The sequence below is a fragment of the Aedes albopictus genome, chromosome 2 (assembly GCF_035046485.1).
Source record: "Aedes albopictus strain Foshan chromosome 2, AalbF5, whole genome shotgun sequence".
NCBI classification, from domain to species: domain Eukaryota; kingdom Metazoa; phylum Arthropoda; class Insecta; order Diptera; family Culicidae; genus Aedes; species Aedes albopictus.
Window position 1 is genome coordinate 320,596,222 of NC_085137.1, and position 18,332 is coordinate 320,614,553.

Genomic DNA, 18,332 nt, shown 5'->3' on the forward strand with positions numbered 1-18,332 from the left:
GTTCGATTCCCGGTCGGTCCAGGATCTTTTCGTAAAGGAAATTTCCTTGACTTCCTTGGGCATAGAGTATCTTTGTGCCTGCCACACGATATACGCATGCAAAATGGTCATTGGCAGAGGGAGCTCTCAGTTAATAACTGTGGAAGTGCTCATAGAACACTAAGCTGAGAAGCAGGCTTTGTCCCAATGAGGACGTTACGCCAAGAAGAGAGAGAGTATATTATATGTACAGTAATGTTCCGATTTCATCACGCCCTCCGCGCATTAGTCGTTTATTCATTAATTTGCTGTTACATTTGAGGACAACTGTTTTCCCTCTTCTTCAAGATGGGTATTCAGCGTGTTTTGCAACGTTAAAAATATTGAAATGGGTATAGATGTTGAAGGATATTTCAAAGCATTATTGAAAAGGGGCGTGATTAAATTGTTTAAACAGATGTCGCTGATGGTACGGTGGCATGACTCTCTGCACTTAGCACTTCTGGCAATTTCTCAGTTGTTGTCGTTTTCGAACTTCCTGCGCTCTGCTTTACCGATGATATACAGTTGGTTCGTTTGTCAAAGTCTAGACGGCAGGACGTGCGAATGCGTAAATTTGTATTCAATGTGGACATTTGGGCATAACCAGTCTCTTTCAGTTTATCTATGGTGCTTTCGGTGAGATTTCGTAACGCTTTTGAACATTTTTTTTTCATCAAACGGTCTACAAGAGAGCGTTGAGTTGAAGACCTTTGGAAAAGCGACTGTTCATGTTGTTCGTTAGATTATAATAAACAAAATCACTTATTAGTTTTTATTGACTAGTTTGGTGTTGTTTGCTTGGCTGAAAAAAAAATACTATAAAATTTTTAATATCCATAGCGGTAGTATTTTTTTGCTTTTTCGTGAGCATTGTCATGGTATGTATACAGACAAACAAACGTAACACTGACGAAATTTTCATTGACCACGCCTTTAACGATCACTTTGAATCTTGGTTGTGGCTTTCATAGCCAGAAGAGCGCCCATCGTTTTTCTTTGCGTTTGACGCTTCACACTAGCGCCTTCTGATGACGATATTGCACAACGCAGTGTTTCGTGAAACGTTTCCACCAGGTGGTGGTAGTGTGAACTGGGCGATGGATTTTCACGAAAATTGTTCTAGGCGTTTCGTCTGTTTGTCTGTGGTATGTATCTCTCATGCATTTGTTGTTGTTGAAGTTACTCGCATTCTTCCGATCATAAAGTATGTTCTCTAAGAGGTATTTTTTTTGCAGATAAACTAGACGTATACGCGTATTTTTGATCACAAGACTGGATCGCGTCTAAGTTTCAAATAGTAATTATGAATAATCAAACAAAAATATCATGAAAACAACTTGTTTAATTCAGGCGGTAGCTTTTACAATAAAATCAGCATCAAAATATAATTCTCGAAATAATTTACACAGAAAAAAATTTTTTTTTTGTTACTAAATGTTGAAATTGTGAAGTGTTTGAAATGTCATAACTTTTTTGTTTATCAGTTTACCATCACCAAAATTTTATGGTAGATAGCTGATATAATGGGCCATTTCCCCTAAAAAATTGACGTTGGTAAAAAGATAGGGTTTTGAGATATTTTAGTTTTTGTGACAAAGATCATATTTTTTTAAAGTAAAAAAATAAATTTTTTACAGTGTATATTTTCTAAGGAATCATCATTTAGTTATCTAACTTTGCTGAAAAATTCATAACAATCGAACAATCCGTTTTTGCTGTACAGCTTTTAGAATATTTTTGAACTATTTTCGCATACACCCTTTTGAAAAGTTAGTCGTGAGAGAATATGAAGGTTTAATATCGAAAAATGGCGATTTAGATGAAATTGAAAAACTGGGCAAAGTTTCAGATATTTTTGAAATGGTCGCTCAGGATCGACTGACATGACCCCGTGGAATTCCTCAGAAGCAGTCTTCCCAAGCGAACACCGAACTCGCTAAGTACTGCTGTATTTATACTCCGTCCGTACTCCGAACTGTGGGCGAATTCCGGCGCACAATCTCTTCGAAGAGAAGAAATTTTCTTCCATTGCCTACCTGTAAGACAATTTTCTTCTCTTCGAAGAAATTGTGCGTCGGAATTCACTCACTGGTGTATATACCGCAACACACAAATCTGTACCCAAACGTGTACTTCTGTTCAAAGTTCGTTTTAAACACAAGTACGAACGTATGTACAGTACACGTGTACTGCGCGAAACGAAGTGGGAAGCAATCGTGCAAAAAAGAACTTTCTCGAGCGACGGTTGACACTTTGGCACCACTCGTTTACCAATCCGAAAGCCGCTTCGGGTTTCATTCTCGGTTTGCGTTTGGTTCGATTTACGTTTTGTACTTCTGTACGTACACAAGTTCTGTTTCTGTACTTGAGTACTCTTCGGTACGGAGTACGCTAGCAAACACGGGTACTCCGATGTTTGGCGTTTGATGTTCAACACAAGGTAAGTAACAGAAGTACAGAAGTTAAACATGTGTTGAGTTTGTGGGAAGACTGCTTAGAAGTTTTCCTAACATCACATTTGAACTGATTTATAGCCAAGGAGCTTAAACGATTACCAGGTCAGTCAAAACATCTTTGAACAAAAGGATGAAATAACAATACATACTCAATGGTTCAGAAATCGTTGTCATTAACTTGTAGAATCTGTATCCATACATCATTATCTTGTTATCTAAAAACATCGAGCCCGGTTAATCAGCGTCACGATTTCAAAAAATAACAGAACCATGCATTCCAATATCCAACGTTTGTCAGTCGAAAAGCTGCACAACCATCAGATTGGAGAGGCAAACAGATTTGGCATTGTCAACAGCTCTCATATGCAGTGACCCCACATCGATGAATCACCTTAATTTTTTACACTATTTAAGAATCACCATGTTGATCAAATGAGTGATCCATAAACTGTGGTCATTTTTGCCGATTCATAAATTGTGGGGTCACTGTGTATCTTTTTGCCTTCCTCATACACCAAAGTGGAAAGTGTACATATAGCCTGTTCACTCAGAAAACTAGTTTTCGATAAAAGCTCATCGGGCCAAGTCACATATATCAATCAACTCAGTTCGATGATGTCTGTGTGTATGTATGTGTGTGTGTCCATAAATAACGAAGCTTTTCAGGGGGGGGGGATCTGGGATTATGTGACAAGCCATGTATTAGGTATGGAAAAATATGCTACGAGGGGGGAGGGGTAGAAAAATCGGCCAACAAATGCCACGTCATTTATGGACGTACCCTGACCTTTAAACCGTTAGTACAAAAATGTACGAGCAATAATACCAATATCATTAGCGAAACCAAGCAGCTGAATGGACGTCGTGAAAATCGTTCCGCTCGTGTTTATCCCCGCTCTCCTAATTACACCCTCTAAGGCAATGCAATGTTGAACAGTAAGCACGAGAGACCATCACCTTACCGTAGCCCTCTGCGAGATTCGAAGAGACTCGAGAGTGTTCCTGATACTCGAACTACGCACATAACTCGATCCATCGTCGCCTTGATCAATCGAATCAGTTTATCCAGGAATCCGTATTCGTGCATAATCTGCCAAATCTGTTCTCGATCGATTGTATCATACGCCGATTTGAAATCGATGAACAAGTGATGTGTGGGCACGTTGTATTCGCGGCATTTCTGCAATACCTGGAAGATGGCGAACATCTGGTCCGTTGTAGCACGAACTCTCTTGCAATTGGTGATTTTTTTTTTATTCCTGTTCGGGTTTGTCACTGCGACCAGTTTTTAGATCTATTGTGACATTACCCGTATCCTTCGTGTAGTGCATGTCGCATTACTCAATTGCCATTGAGGGGCAATAAAGTATCGATTTTGATACAGTTTTTGTTTTGTTTTTTTAGAAAACAAAACAAGAGTACTGATATTGGCCATGCATCGGAAACCTAGCATCACCCTTGTTTCACTGCTAAATTCTCCCCAGGAATCCGTATTCGTGCATAATCTGCCAAATCTGTTCTCGATCGATTGTATCATACGCCGATTTGAAATCGATGAACAAGTGATGTGTGGGCACGTTGTATTCGCGGCATTTCTGCAATACCTGGAAGATGGCGAACATCTGGTCCGTTGTAGCACGAACTCTCTTGCAATTGGTGATTTTTTTTTTATTCCTGTTCGGGTTTGTCACTGCGACCAGTTTTTAGATCTATTGTGACATTACCCGTATCCTTCGTGTAGTGCATGTCGCATTACTCAATTGCCATTGAGGGGCAATAAAGTATCGATTTTGATACAGTTTTTGTTTTTTTTTTTTTAGAAAACAAAACAAGAGTACTGATATTGGCCATGCATCGGAAACCTAGCATCACCCTTGTTTCACTGCTAAATTCTCCCCAGTAGGACCCGGGTTTTAACATTAGCAGCAATATCATTCCAATAATGGAACATGTGTTCAGCAATAAGGATTCTAGTATGTTCCTTGCGTACTAGCACTTTCCAGTCTTCGAAGAGTTAGTACATACATGGATCCCTAACCCAATTTGATTTCCTTTGTATTGAGTTTAGCCTCAGATGGTGAGGTTTTTAACTATATGCAAAGTTAAGTTGGTGAACTCAGTTTTATTCAAAAACTGGAAGTCACCAAAACACCAGTAGTTAGGACTAAATATTATAATTCCTTGAATTAACAGAACACATATTCCAAAATTGAAAAATAGGACGACACTAGATTTCGGTTTGGTAGAGCTATCACCGCAACGCAACCCAAAAAGGCGATCTACCCACGCTACGGGCTCCGTTAAAGATTGAGCATCTTTTAAACCCCCTCAACCATTCATCCCTCAGCACGGGTCGCCTGACACCTTGGATTGGGGTTACCTGTTTGGTGGACTTTTACCCCCGGAACAGGTGGTCCGTAGTGCTATTCTAAGCCGGCAGCTACACGGGCATGCAATTGGTGATAGGCGGCGGCATAACATTTGAGAGATTATCTTGTAAGCAGCGCTCAGTAGTGTGATCGCGCGATAGTTCCCGCACTCCAACTCGTCGCCCTTTTGTAGATGAGACACACGATACCGTCCATCCATTCCTCCGGTAATACTTCCTCCTCCCAAATCTTGATAATGACCCTGTGTAGTGCTCTCACAGGGATTCTCCATCGTATTCTAGAAGCTCGATGGGTAATTGATCTGCTTTGATGTTTTTTAACCGGCCAACCTCCTCCTCAATCTCTTGGAGGTCAGGGGCCGGAAGTCCTCCGCCATTTGTGGCACAAAGCCTCTGCGCGAGCGGTTCAACTTCTCGTAGAACTTTCGTGTGTCCTTAGCGAATTTTTAGGGGTATCCGTGGTTGAATTTCTAAAGGCACACCTAGAGAAAACCAAAAAGGATAATCCTCTGTAATTTTTTTTTTTTTTTTTGAAAAATCTTTCGAGGAATTATCAAAGGAATACCTAAATCTAGTTAAAAAAATCCGTGGACAATTTCCCAAAAGTAACCTTGAAGGAAATCCTGGAGAAATTTCTGAAATAATGCACAGAAGAATTGTTCGGCAATGAACACAAGAGTTTAAGGCGTAGAACACTGGACTGTATTGGGGGGTTATAACACGGCAGAAGAGAGAACGGGGAATTTCGGACCGCGAGGGAAAAATCACTTTCACTACACTTAACACTTCGCGTTGTTTAAGCCACGCGAACGCTTGTAATGATTTCATGTTTGGATTACAACTGACTCGCTACTGCGAACGGGTCGCGTTTATATATCCAAATTTTAATCTTCTCGAAAAACGTGGAAATTTCTACGCGCGCGTAGAAACCACGCGACGCGTGTGGAACGACTCATCATCACCACGCCGGCTGCAGGGCGACGAGAGTCGATGATGATGATGATGATGATGACGGTAGCTACGGCGGCGGCATTCGCTGCTGCACTCACGGTTGGATCTCACCGCACTCACTCTCTCGCTGCTGCTGGTGTTCCGTCGGCTCGGGTGAGTGCGCGGGCATTGTGATAATAGTCGATGACGGTTTCGATGCGATGGTTGGTTTTGGTTGCGTATCCCAGCTTGCTGCTGACGTCGTCGCGAGCGTATGTTCGCGAACATACTCGCGCCCGTTGAAATGGAGTTCCAACAATTTTCCAACCGGCACTGGTTGCATGTCATTTCCGGTAATATACTTACTAAGTTGGCACATACTGGGCTGACATCTTCCTGATCGTCGTACGGGCCAGTCACTGTCCATCCGAACTCTGTTTCAATCAGAGATGGTAGACGATCAGAGAGCTTGATCCGACCTAGCTTCAAAATTTCTGCAAACAGTTCGGCTCCAATCAGCATCTCTATCTCGCTGGGGCAAAGGAAGCTATCATCGGCGAGCAGAATACCGGGTGGTATATTCCAGGAATCTAAATTCACACGTACCGCTGGGGTCGAATCTGTTACCTTTGGGACTGTGTAACAGTCTAGGTTGGTGGCGAAGTCACTACAATTTGATCTCATTTGCACCACCACCTTGTGATGCAATTGGGACCTGGTGCCATTGACTCCAACAACTGGGACATTTGCAGGAAACTTCAGTAGCTTCATCCTTTGCACTACTGAGTCGGCGATGAGGTTGATCTGTGATCCAGAATCCAATAAGGCACGCACACGATGAGCTTGACCATTTTTGGACGTTAGGTTTATCATTGCTGTCATCAGAAATACATGCTTGGATGATGGAGAATCTCTGCTGTAACACGACGATTTCACAGGAGGCTGAATCGCTACCGGTACTGGGTTGGCTTCTGCAAGTTGCTGGGTCCCATTAACTGGATCGCGATTAACTGGAGTCGTCTTACGCTCAAAATGTAGCAACGTGTGATGTCTTTTTGAGCACTGCAGGCACGATTTACTACTGGAACATGCTGAGCTTCGGTGGCCCTTTCTCAAACAATTAAAGCATGCATTTAGCTCCTTCACTCTCGTATGGCGCTGATCCACGGACAGCTTCTGGAACACGGAACACTTGAAATTTTGATGCTGTCCGGCATAGAAGTCGCACACATACGTCGGCACTACTAACGCTGCATGCGAAGTCTTGGAAGGCACGAGCTTGGATGTAGGCGGCTTCCGGTTGGAGACCTTGGGACTCGGGGATACGATAGATGCACTATTCTCGCATCTCTTCAGAATGACGCATCGTTGTTTTAGAAATTCGATGGTCTGTCCGTAGTCTGGAAACTCCGTCTGGTCCATTGAAGCTTCCCACAGCTCACGGGTCTGACCATCCAACGCACGACTCAACACGGTCACCACAATCAGCTCTGACATCCCTGAAAGTGGTTGACCGAGCCTTATGAGATTATCCACATGGCGAGTGCACTCTTCGATGAGGCTCCGAAGTTCCTTCGACGATCTCCTTGTCATCTGTTTTAGGTTTAACAGGCCCAGAATGTGAGATTCCAAAATAAGCCGCTTGTTGCCAAACCTCTCCTCTAGGATGTCCCATGCGCGCTTGTAATCGTTATCCTGCAACGTCTCCAAATCGATCACACCAGCGGCATCTCCTTTCAAGGAGTTCTCGAGGTGGTACAATTTTACGGCGTCTGAATCTGATGAACGCTGCATCAGATCCTGGAACATGGCTTTGAAGCGGGGCCATGCTTCATAATGACCATCGAAGGTTGGCAGTGGAGCACCGAAGGACTGCGACTGAACGATGATCGGCTGTTGATTGGTGGTGACACAAGGTGGCTGCTGAGTTGGCGGCACAGTCAACTTCTCGGTAAAACTCTCAAGCAGCACGGATACCTCCTCGTACAGGTACATGAACCGCAGGTAGTGCTCATCTTGCTCATCGCGCTTGTCGGCTGAGGACTGGGCAACAATCTCCTGGTGCAACCTGATAAACTCAGCCTTTTCGGTCTCAACACTCCGTTGAAAAACCTTCACTTGGGCTGGGCTTGGCTCGCTTCCATTCTCTTCGGCCTGCTTGAGGGTGGTTAGGATTCGATTCACGTTGCGTTGTGCTAATCCACGGTTGTGAACTAGCGCCCCAAGCTGGTCCTCATACTCGGCAGATTCAGGAACCTTCTTCACCGGTGTCCGTTTGGGTGGCATTCTGATGCAGAATTTCTCACGGGTCAGCAACACAGAATGCGGACAGGAATTACGTCGCCTTTGTCGCAGTGGATGGGCGGACTCCGGAATAACGGACGCAAACACTATGCGACGTTTAAACCAATCACTTATGGGTTGGGAACCGACGCGCTTGTCACAACGGGTGGAGCACTTCACACAATGCCCGGAGCGACGGGAAGGTAGCGACGGCGAATTCACTGTGGTACTACGAAAATCGACGCGCTTGTCGGACCGGATGGAATTAGTAACACGCGAATTCCGGAACGACGGATGAAATCACTACGCGACGACGGTTTACACTCGCGGACCGACACGGATACGGACGCTGTCGAAGCCACGTCCACGCTCTTCACTGCACAGCACGCTGTTGAAGCCACGTGCACGCTTCTACGCACTGCCGCGCTGTCGAAGCCACGCGGAACGCTTTTAAGACAACACACTACCGCGTTGTTCAAGCCACGCGGAACGCTTTTACACACTACCGGACCTTATCCGGTTCGAAGGACCAAATTGTGTTCGGCAATGAACACAAGAGTTTAAGGCGTAGAACACTGGACTGTATTGGGGGGTTATAACACGGCAGAAGAGAGAACAGGGAATTTCGGACCGCGAGGGAAAAATCACTTTCACTACACTTAACACTTCGCGTTGTTTAAGCCACGCGAACGCTTGTAATGATTTCACGTTTGGATTACAACTGACTCGCTACTGCGAACGGGTCGCGTTTATATATCCAAATTTTAATCTTCTCGAAAAACGTGGAAATTTCTACGCGCGCGTAGAAACCACGCGACGCGTGTGGAACGACTCATCATCACCACGCCGGCTGCAGGGCGACGAGAGTCGATGATGATGATGATGATGACGGTAGCTACGGCGGCGGCATTCGCTGCTGCACTCACGGTTGGATCTCACCGCACTCACTCTCTCGCTGCTGCTGGTGTTCCGTCGGCTCGGGTGAGTGCGCGGGCATTGTGATAATAGTCGATGACGGTTTCGATGCGATGGTTGGTTTTGGTTGCGTATTCCAGCTTGCTGCTGACGTCGTCGCGAGCGTATATTCGCGAACAAGAATACTAGAAGGAATGTCTGTATGAAATCCTGCAGGAATTATGAAAGAATCGCTGGAGTAATTTCTGACGGAATCCGTGAAATATTTTCTGACAGGATGGCCGGAGGTACTTCTAAAGGAATAAAAGACAATTCACACCGTCTTCAGCCAGAGGCTGCACAGACTGAACACATTACTTACACTAGACAACGGACAACACACAGAACACCCAGTGGCCCAGTGATGAATTTTTCGTTTGACGAAAAGTTTCCACCGACTGGAGCGGGAATCGAACCCACACTCCAAAGCTTACGATACGCTTATACGACTGTCGCCGCTAACCGCACGACCACGAATCCTTGGATAAATTTCTGGAGAATACCACTGAGACAAATTCCGAGGAAATTTGTGGAGGTATTTCTATAGGAATCTCTGGATGAATTTATGAAGGATACTTTGTAGGAATGAACTCCCGAAGATTTTCTTAAGGAATCGCTGAAAGAGTTTCAGAAGGAAACTTTTTGGGCAATTCAGAAGAAATTGCTTGAAGGAAACGGTGGAGGAATTTCTTATATAAGATGGAAGATTTTCCCAAAGATGTTGTGAAATAATCCCTGATGGCATACGCGCCAGCTTGTGAGGTACACACTAAAAAAATCTCAATTTTAATAGTGACACAATTGATCGAACTGCCTGAAAAAGCTTTGACATATACATAAATGTGCCACATTTTTACACTTTTTGTGACGTACGTATTAAGTTTATATTGTTTGAGTTCTTTCAGCCATAAGTTTAAATCACACAACTGATAATTTAGTTCTCTATGCTGTAAATTTACGCGATATGTTACAGAAACATAATGATTACTGATGTTGAACTGTCAAACAGCACCTTACAAAATCAGATGAAGACTGCAGTCGATTGGAAATTTATTTATTACGAAGGTGAAACTGCATGAAAACCGCTCATAAATTTAACACCGAGTTGAGCCACAATCCTGGAAATGACAATCCGTTGCCATCAGCTGATGCAGTGCGGTAAACGAAAACAGCCACACTCAGTCCATCAGAAAGCGGCTTTGTCTGCTTGGCTGCGATGACGGCTGTCTCAGTACATGCATACACGCCAGCAGTGACGACGCGACAGCCGAACTGGCAAGTTCGTTTATGGTAGAAGATGTTCATCTTCGACTGCCATCTCTTCAACGTGGAGAGTTAGCCGAGAGAGCATGATCAAGAACTGACACTCTGAGGATCAAAGTTCGATTCCCGAATGGAACTTTTTGTATTTTTTTTTGTTTCAATATGCGGTGCTATAAATAGCACAGTTTTCAGTCATGTATACAAGCGCTGAGCTGTTGCGGTTAAATTACATGAATCAAACATTTTCCGTTTCCTGTAAAAATAAGATCGCACACAATTTTGCGTCAAATGTGTTGCTTTTATATGTCGGACTTATATGATACAAAATTACAAGATTTTTTCGAAGTGTGTAGTTGGGGGGACAAAGATCTTCAAAATTGAACAAAATGCAACTGTTTTCGGCTTAATGCACTGGTTTCCACGTGAATATGCCCCCCCCCCTCCAACTACGTTACAAGTTGGCAAATATGCCTGATGGAATTTCTTGAGGAATCCCAAAAGGATTTTTAAGGACTTTCTGGAAGAATGTTCAATAGAAACTTTGGATGATTTTCTAAAAGAATCTATCGGGGTTCAACCAGCCTCGGGCTGAATTTCCCCATAATAAAAAAAAAAGTCAATAATAAGTATAAGGAATTTATCATTGGAAGAATTTCTGCTAAAATTATGAGACGAATTTCTACATGTGTCCCTGGAAGATTTTTAGAAAAAAAAATCCCGAACACTTTTTGAAGGAATCTCTGGAGAATTTTCTAAACAAATCCGTGAAGGAATAACTGAGGAAATCTATGGAATACTTTCTGGAGGAATTCTTGGACAAGCATCTGGTGGAATCTCTGGAAAAATATTTTGGATAAATTTTGACATAAATTTTGATGGAATTTGTGATGAAACCCATCAAGAAATTTCTGAAACAATCCCCGGAGAAAATTTCAGAATGAATACCAGAGAGATTTTCTCGATTTTCTCCTAAAAAAGAGTCCCTTGTTAAGAAATGTTTGAAGGAAACTTGGAGGGATTTTCCCAAAGTAATTCCTGAAGCTAATTTCCAAATAAATCCAAGCAATAAGTGCTTGCGAGAATCTTTGAGTCATTTTTTTTTGTATTGACGAGATTTTTGGCCCTAGGCTCGTTAGTTTTTGGACGCAAGCTTTACTTCCCTTCCGAAGAAAGAACTCTCATTTTTGTGGGTTTGGTGGGTGTGGAATTCGAACCCAGGTTCTCGGCGTTGGAGAATTTTTCAAATTTTTGTTTGAAATTCAAATTTTTGTTTTGTTTGTCACCAGGGGCAGACACTCTGTTCCCTGTGCGTTTGTTTGTTATATAAAAGCGTCCAATAGACGCTTCTTTTTTCGGGTTACAAGCCATTTTTTGGTGCTCCTCGACGCGCATCCTCGCCCGCCCAATTACTGTCAGTCAACGGAGAGTTGGGATTTCTTCCGGCCTACCTGCGTGCGGCTAACGTACGATCAGGCAGAGTACCGGGCCGCCGACACCTCCTCCGCACCGTTATTCCGGCGAAAGGATGAAAAAGCTTTGACGTTGACGATTGTTCAGGAGAAAGCACCGTCGACGAACAAAACCTGCGCAGGTACGTTAGTCATCTCATTAGTTCGTCAAAATTAATTTTGAACTGGTGGTCTCTCGTTCGCGAAAGTGGCGCAGAAACCACCGACAATCTATTGAGCAAATTCGACAAACGGTTACAAACTGCATTCCACCAAATGGTCGAACACCAATATAGTGGCATATTTCACGACAAACGATGTAGTCAGCTGTTGGTAATTATCCGACATACATAATCTAACCATCTACCTTGAAAGTAATCGTCTATCGTACTGCTACTTCCTCTGTAAACTCTGTAGTGCCCAGTTACACATGCATTTGAGTATTCAATATTCCAAAACCATTCCGTACAAAACTGCAACTTTTTACGTATAGCCACGAGTTTTATTTTTTTTTTCTTGAGAAGTGTCCCTTACCTGACGACCGCATTGAAAGTTTGTTAATGTAATTTTAAACGATTACCTAAAAGAAAAAAATGAAATTTTATTGATTTATTCGTGTCATTTGATTTTCGTTACGACTGTTGGTGTTTGAAGAGGGGCTGTTTTCGGCCAGGGCAGTTGTTCGGATTTTTAGAACTGCAACCTCCTTTTAGCGGTCCGGTTTAGACAGCTTAAAGCTGAAATAGTTTTATTATTAGTTTTTGAGTAGATCATAAGTTCATACATTTTTACTGCAACTTACAATAGGTTTTTCTTCACCCTCGCGTGCAAGCTAGTAGGAGGTTCTACCGGGAGTAATCTTCTGCGGTTATCGGTAGGTGCTTGAGTCACCGCTACATTTAGGTTTCAATTAGCGAATTGTAGGGCAAATAGATCTCACATTATATTACTTACTTAGTATTAAACCTTTAAGGTCAACAATAGGTTATCAAATTCAGTAGTATGTCGACGTAGGTTATCAAATTTAGCATCTAGGTAGAAACAAATATAATAATATAGTAATTCAAGGTATTTTTTATAAGCATTACATACGGATAATCTTGGCAGTTCTCTCACTGTGAATACTGCACTTTAGGTATAACAAACTACGAATTTTTAGGTAGAATAATTAGAAAATTGAAATTAATTTTAGGATTTTAGTTTAGAACGTGTTTCTTCGATAATCGTGTTCTAGATGTTCTTCTTATTTTCACACATACTCACGATTCTGACGTCTGTCACATCTGACAGCGACTGCAGCAGGTTCATTCCATCTCTTCCGCAGGGCTGCCGTTCTGCTCGGCGATACAGGAATCTCCCGATCTTCCGAACACATCCCCGGCTCGTAATCCTGTTCCGGAATCGTCATCCGGAGCAGCGTTACCTTCAGTAATCTCAAGAACCGCTAAGTTAGCGGCAGCCCGCCTGAGCACCCCGTTGTTGGTCTAACAAAGGCTTGGCGAATTCTTCCATCACTCGATACGATTGGTTGTTCAACAATTCCCCTGATCCATGCCTTACGCCGGTTTCCATCTACGACGTAAACTAGGTCTCCCTTCTTCAAAGGCGTTGATTCGTCGAACCATTTGGTGCGACGATTGATGTTAGGAACGTATTCCTTTATCCAGCGTTCCCACGAATTGTTTGCAAGCTCCACTGAACGCTGGTAAGCATCACGAAGTGCTAGCGCAGGATTCGTAGGTGGCAGGACTTCCTGTGGTTCGTTAGCAGCTATTCCTCGAATAAAGTGGTTTGGGGTGATTGACTCCTGGAGCGATCCTGATGAGGCGTAGACTAATGGACGACTGTTGATCATGTCCGCAGTTTCCGCTATGCTTGTTAGGAGGATCTCATCCGTTAATTTGCGTCCGTCGTTAAGCACTTCCATGACACTTTTCACAGTTCTTACCATACGCTCCCATATTCCCCCCATATGGGGCGTAGCTGGTGGGTTAAAATGCCACTTGGACCGAGCACTAGAAAATTGATCGGCGCATTCGTATCCTATCTCCTGTACTTGCTGAGTAAACTCCTTGCTTGCGGCCTTGAGGTTGGTGCCGTTGTCTGAGAAATATTCAGCGGCTGGTCCCCATCGTGTGTTGAATCGTCGGATCGCCATAGCGCATGATTGAGCGGTAAGATTATGGGCCACCTCCAGGTGGACGGCTCGTACGACCAGACAGGTGAATAAGACGATCCACCTTTTTTCTATTCGCCGTCCAACGGACACTTGCACTGGCCCAAGGTAGTCGATACCGACAAACGTAAACGGTCGCTGATAGGGTGTCAACCGTTGAACTGGAAGCGAAGCCATTCTAGGACACTTGGGACGGTTCTTATGCACCTTGCACCAGATGCAGTTTTGTTCAACCTTCGCTACTACCGAACTCAGGCTGAAGACGAAGAACCGTTGCTTTATCTCGTTCTTCACCGTTTCTCTGAATGCATGTCCGTACGCTTCATGGTAATGTCGTACTATAAGTTGGGTCACACTACAGTTTTTTGGTAGGATTATTGGGAACCGCATATCGAACGGTAGAAGTTCGGCCCTATCGCAACGTCCTTCCATTCGCAACACCTGTTCGTCATCCAAGAGTGGAGTCAGCTTATAGAGCGGGCTGGTCTTCTCAATGGCAAACCATCGTGATGGTTCCATATCCTGATTTTTCTTCAGAATCTTGATTTCGTCTCCAAAAGCGTCGCACTGAGCTGTCCTGAAGAGAATGTTTTCGGCACGTCGGTATTCTTCTTGTTTCAAAGGCGTCATGACCGATGGAATTGCTGTTTCCTTCAAATGATTCGGCATTCTCTTTAGAATTTCGATGGGCTCACCACGGGCCTTTCGTTGGCAATTAGAAATGAAACGAAAGACGCAGGACGTTCCACTTGGAAAATCGGCTCTCGTCGATTAGCTTCTCTAAAGGTGTTGCACTAGACTGGCCCACATTTGTATGGCGAGAAAGAAAAGTTGGAAAAATTCACGGGCCACCCTCTAAAATCGTGCCTTTGGATGAGAAGAACAATCTGTGAAAGATTCAGCTCAATCGGTTTAAAACTGAGCTGGCGCAAATGAGCTGAAGGTTTGTATGGGATGTTCAATCCAAATATATGGGAAATTGGATGACCTACAGTCTCTCACTTAGTACGCCGGTTCAGCGAGTTCGATTTAGCTCAGAATTGGAAGAATGGTAGTTGATACCCTAAGGAACAACTTTGTAGAAGACCATATCATGATAAAACTTAATTTAGTTGCGGTTTCAGCTAATGAAAGCAGGATGAGGACATCTTCCCCCGTTTACTCTCAGTTGTTACATGCAGCACGTGTTTGTCGGTCGAAGCTTGCGCGCTACATCATAGGCAGCTGTGTAATTCTTCTTCGTTTCGATTCCCGCCCACGTGCTTGAGCAATTGGAATGAAGGACAACATAGCCGCCTATGATGTAGAGCGCAAGTTTCGAACAGCAAACACGTGCTGCATGTAACAACTGAGAGTAAACGGGGGAAGATGCCTCATCCTGGTTTCGTTAGCTGAAACCGCAACTAAATTAAGTTTTATCTTGATATGGTCTTTTACAAAGTTGTTCCTTAGAGTATCAACTATTATTTTTTCAATTATGAGCCAAATCAAACTCTTTCAACCAGCGTGCTGAATGAGAGACTGGAGGTCATCCAATTTCCCATATATTTGAACTGAAGATCCCATACAAACCTTCAACTCATTTGCGCCAGCTCAGTTTTAAACCGATTGAGCTGAAATTTTCACAGATTGCTCTTCTCATCCAAAGGCACGATTCTAGAGGATGCCCCGTGGGATTTTTCGACATTTTTGTATTTGGGCCTGTCTAGTGTTGCACCGTGAAACAAATGCACAGCTCGTAGTTCGCACTTGGTATTAGCCGGAGGGAGTTGTTGTAGTTCGTTGTTCATGTTCTGAGTTGAACCACTCAGAACACAATCCGGAGTCACTTCTCCATTTCGTCAGGCGGTCTGCAACATTCAACTTTGAAGGTATCCATCTCCATTCCGACAACTTCGTCAGGCTTAATATCTCTCCGATCCTGAAACTAACATACTGCTTGTAGCGCTTCTGATCCGATGAAATCCAAGATAGGACAGTTCGGGAATCCGTCCAGTAGAAGGTTTGTTGTATATTCAGCGAGTGATTCATCTTGATAGTATGTGCCATTCGCGCTCCCAGTACTGCCGCTTGAAGTTCAAGGCGAGGAATAGTGAGTTGCTTAAGAGGCGCCACTTTAGAGCGAGCCATCACAAGCGAGCATTTAACTTCTCCGTCGACTACAATCCGCAAATATCCAGCGCATCCGAAGGCGTTTTCTCCAGCGTCGGTAAACACATGCAGTTCCACTGGTCCATAGTACTGGGATTGCACGTTCCCAAAGTAACTGCGTGGGATCTTTAGCTCGTAAATTTCGGGTAACGCGTTAATCCACGATGTCCATTTTTTGTTCGACTCGTCGTTGATTTCGGTGTCCCAGTCGCAACCAGAACGCCAGAGGTCCTGTACCAGCATTTTACCGAGTGTAGTGAACGGAGCCAATAAACCCAGCGGGTCGAACAGTGTCATCACCATACTAAGAACTTCTCTTTTAGTTGGTTTCCAGGACGAATGCAGGGAACTTTCTGCTTTTGACACGGTAGCGAACGATAGGACATCTTGATGGGGATTCCAGATAACGCCCAACACTCGTTCGTTTTCGGTGTTTTTATCTAGGTGAAAGTGCACCGATTCGGAAGATGATTCTTCCCCTAGACCTTGAAGCACCCACTGCGAATTTGAAGACCAGTTTCTTACTTCGAACCCTGCTTCACCGTTGACAAAGCGCACCTCCTTGGCTCTACGTAGTGCCTCCTCCTCGGTATCCAAACTGTCGAAGTAGTCGTCTACGTATGTTCGATTGATGATAGCTTCAGCCGTGTCAGGGAACTGTTCAGCGTACTCCATAGCATTGCGGTTTTTGACGAATTGCGATGAGCAAGGTGAACATGTGGCTCCAAAGGTGGCCACATCCATCACATAAGTCTCCGGAGGGCCTGCTGAGTTGAAGCGAAATAAGAACCGTTGCGTTTGTTTGTCAGCTGCCCTTATGAGCAATTGGTGGTACATTTCGCGTATATCGCCACCAATTGCTACTGGTCGTTCCCGAAACTTGCAAAAAACTCCCTGTAGCGACGTTAGGAGGTCGGGACCCTTAAGAAGGCACGAGTTTAGCGAGATCCCTTGTACGGATGCCGCCGCATCCCATACCAAGCGCACCTTGTTTGGTTTCCTGGGATTCAAAGCCACGCTCAGCGGAAGGTACCACACTCTCAAAAGGTCGGAATTGCGCAACTCTTCATCCGTTGCCTTGTGGGCATATCCCTTTCGTAGATATGCTTCGATCTGCTCATGGATGGCCGTCTGTAGTTTCGGGTCCTTCGAAAGTCTACGTTCGAGTGCTGCCATCCGCTTCAGGGCCATCGGGTAGCTGTCCGGTAAGGTGATTTCGTCGTTATTCCAGAGCAGCCCTGTTTCGAAGCGGTTTCCTACGCGCATAGTCGTCTGTTCGAGGATATTTCTAGCGCGCAAGATGGCCTCCGTTTCAGGAAGTATTTCGGTTTGCGTACAACCTTCTTCTATTGTGTACTGCGTTCTTAGCAAATCGTGCAGCTGTTGGTTGCTAACCGGGTGCATGGAGTGAAAGTGTACGTACGCCTTCGATGATGTTCTCTGTTGTTCTGGACCATACACGGACCATCCCAGGAGAGAGCGCACAGCTATAGGTTCTCCGAACTTTCCCACTTTAGACTCGAGCGGGGCGAACAAATGAAGATTGTCGAGACCAATCAAGATTCTGGGAATTTCTGAAACACTATCGAGAATCGAAAGACCCTTGAGATGATCATATTTGTTGACAATTTCCTTTAAGTTAATGTCTTGTGTCGGCAAGACTAGTTCATCAACTGTACGTGCTTCTTTCAGCTGGTATCGCTCAGTCGCTCCTCTGGCAGAGATCTGTAGATCGAATTTCCGTGACGCCTCTTCAAGCCGCTTCATATTCGCCGTCCAGTATACCACCAATGGTTCTGGAACTCCACAGACACCAAGTAGATCAGCGATTGAGTGTTCCACTAGTGTAGAAGATGCGCCTTCGTCGAGAAAGGCTGATGTTTCTACGGCTGTCTCGCCGAAATAGAGGGTAACCGGAACGATGCGGAATATCACGGTTCGTAGCATCTGAAAGTGTGCATTGTTCTCGACCATGGACAGCTGAATACTTCCTTCTACCCGGTGCAACAGGGTATGATGTCCTTTAGAGCAATTTGGTACATTGCAGCGCGCTCTAAACGTACACGGTGCTTTGCCATGGTCGTTAAGGCACAATTGGCAAAGTTTCCATTTTTCAACGATTTCCAAACGTTCGCGGATGTTCAGTTTGCCGAAGTCGTCACAGAATCGAAGTTTATGATCACTACGTTTGCAGACAACGCACGGCTTCTTCACTTTCGATGGTATTTCCGCTTGGGACCCTCCCGAACGGTGACTTTGAG

General features: G+C 44.2%; 2 protein-coding genes across 6 annotated transcripts in view; both read right to left on the reverse strand.

Annotated features, from left to right (window-relative positions):
- The window catches only part of LOC109622194 (uncharacterized), a 302,271-nt gene that overhangs the window by 245,569 nt on the left and 38,370 nt on the right, over positions 1 to 18,332 (reverse strand). The gene's annotated exons all lie outside the window — the stretch shown is intronic.
- Positions 12,292 to 14,648, reverse strand: LOC109430144 (uncharacterized). Of its 5 annotated transcripts, none has more exons than XM_062848839.1 (3): positions 12,837 to 14,648; positions 12,699 to 12,775; positions 12,292 to 12,637 (listed from the first exon to the last, which is right to left on the reverse strand). In XM_062848839.1, exon 1 carries the CDS (start codon positions 14,587 to 14,589, stop codon positions 13,189 to 13,191), a length of 1,401 nt encoding a protein of 466 aa, XP_062704823.1. In that variant the 5' UTR covers positions 14,590 to 14,648; the 3' UTR covers positions 12,292 to 12,637; positions 12,699 to 12,775; positions 12,837 to 13,188. The 5 variants fall into 5 exon arrangements, with proteins under 5 accessions (XP_062704823.1, XP_062704820.1, XP_062704822.1 ...); XM_062848840.1 differs by having other exon boundaries at positions 12,423 to 12,481; positions 12,547 to 12,637; positions 12,699 to 14,648; XM_062848836.1 differs by having other exon boundaries at positions 12,292 to 12,775.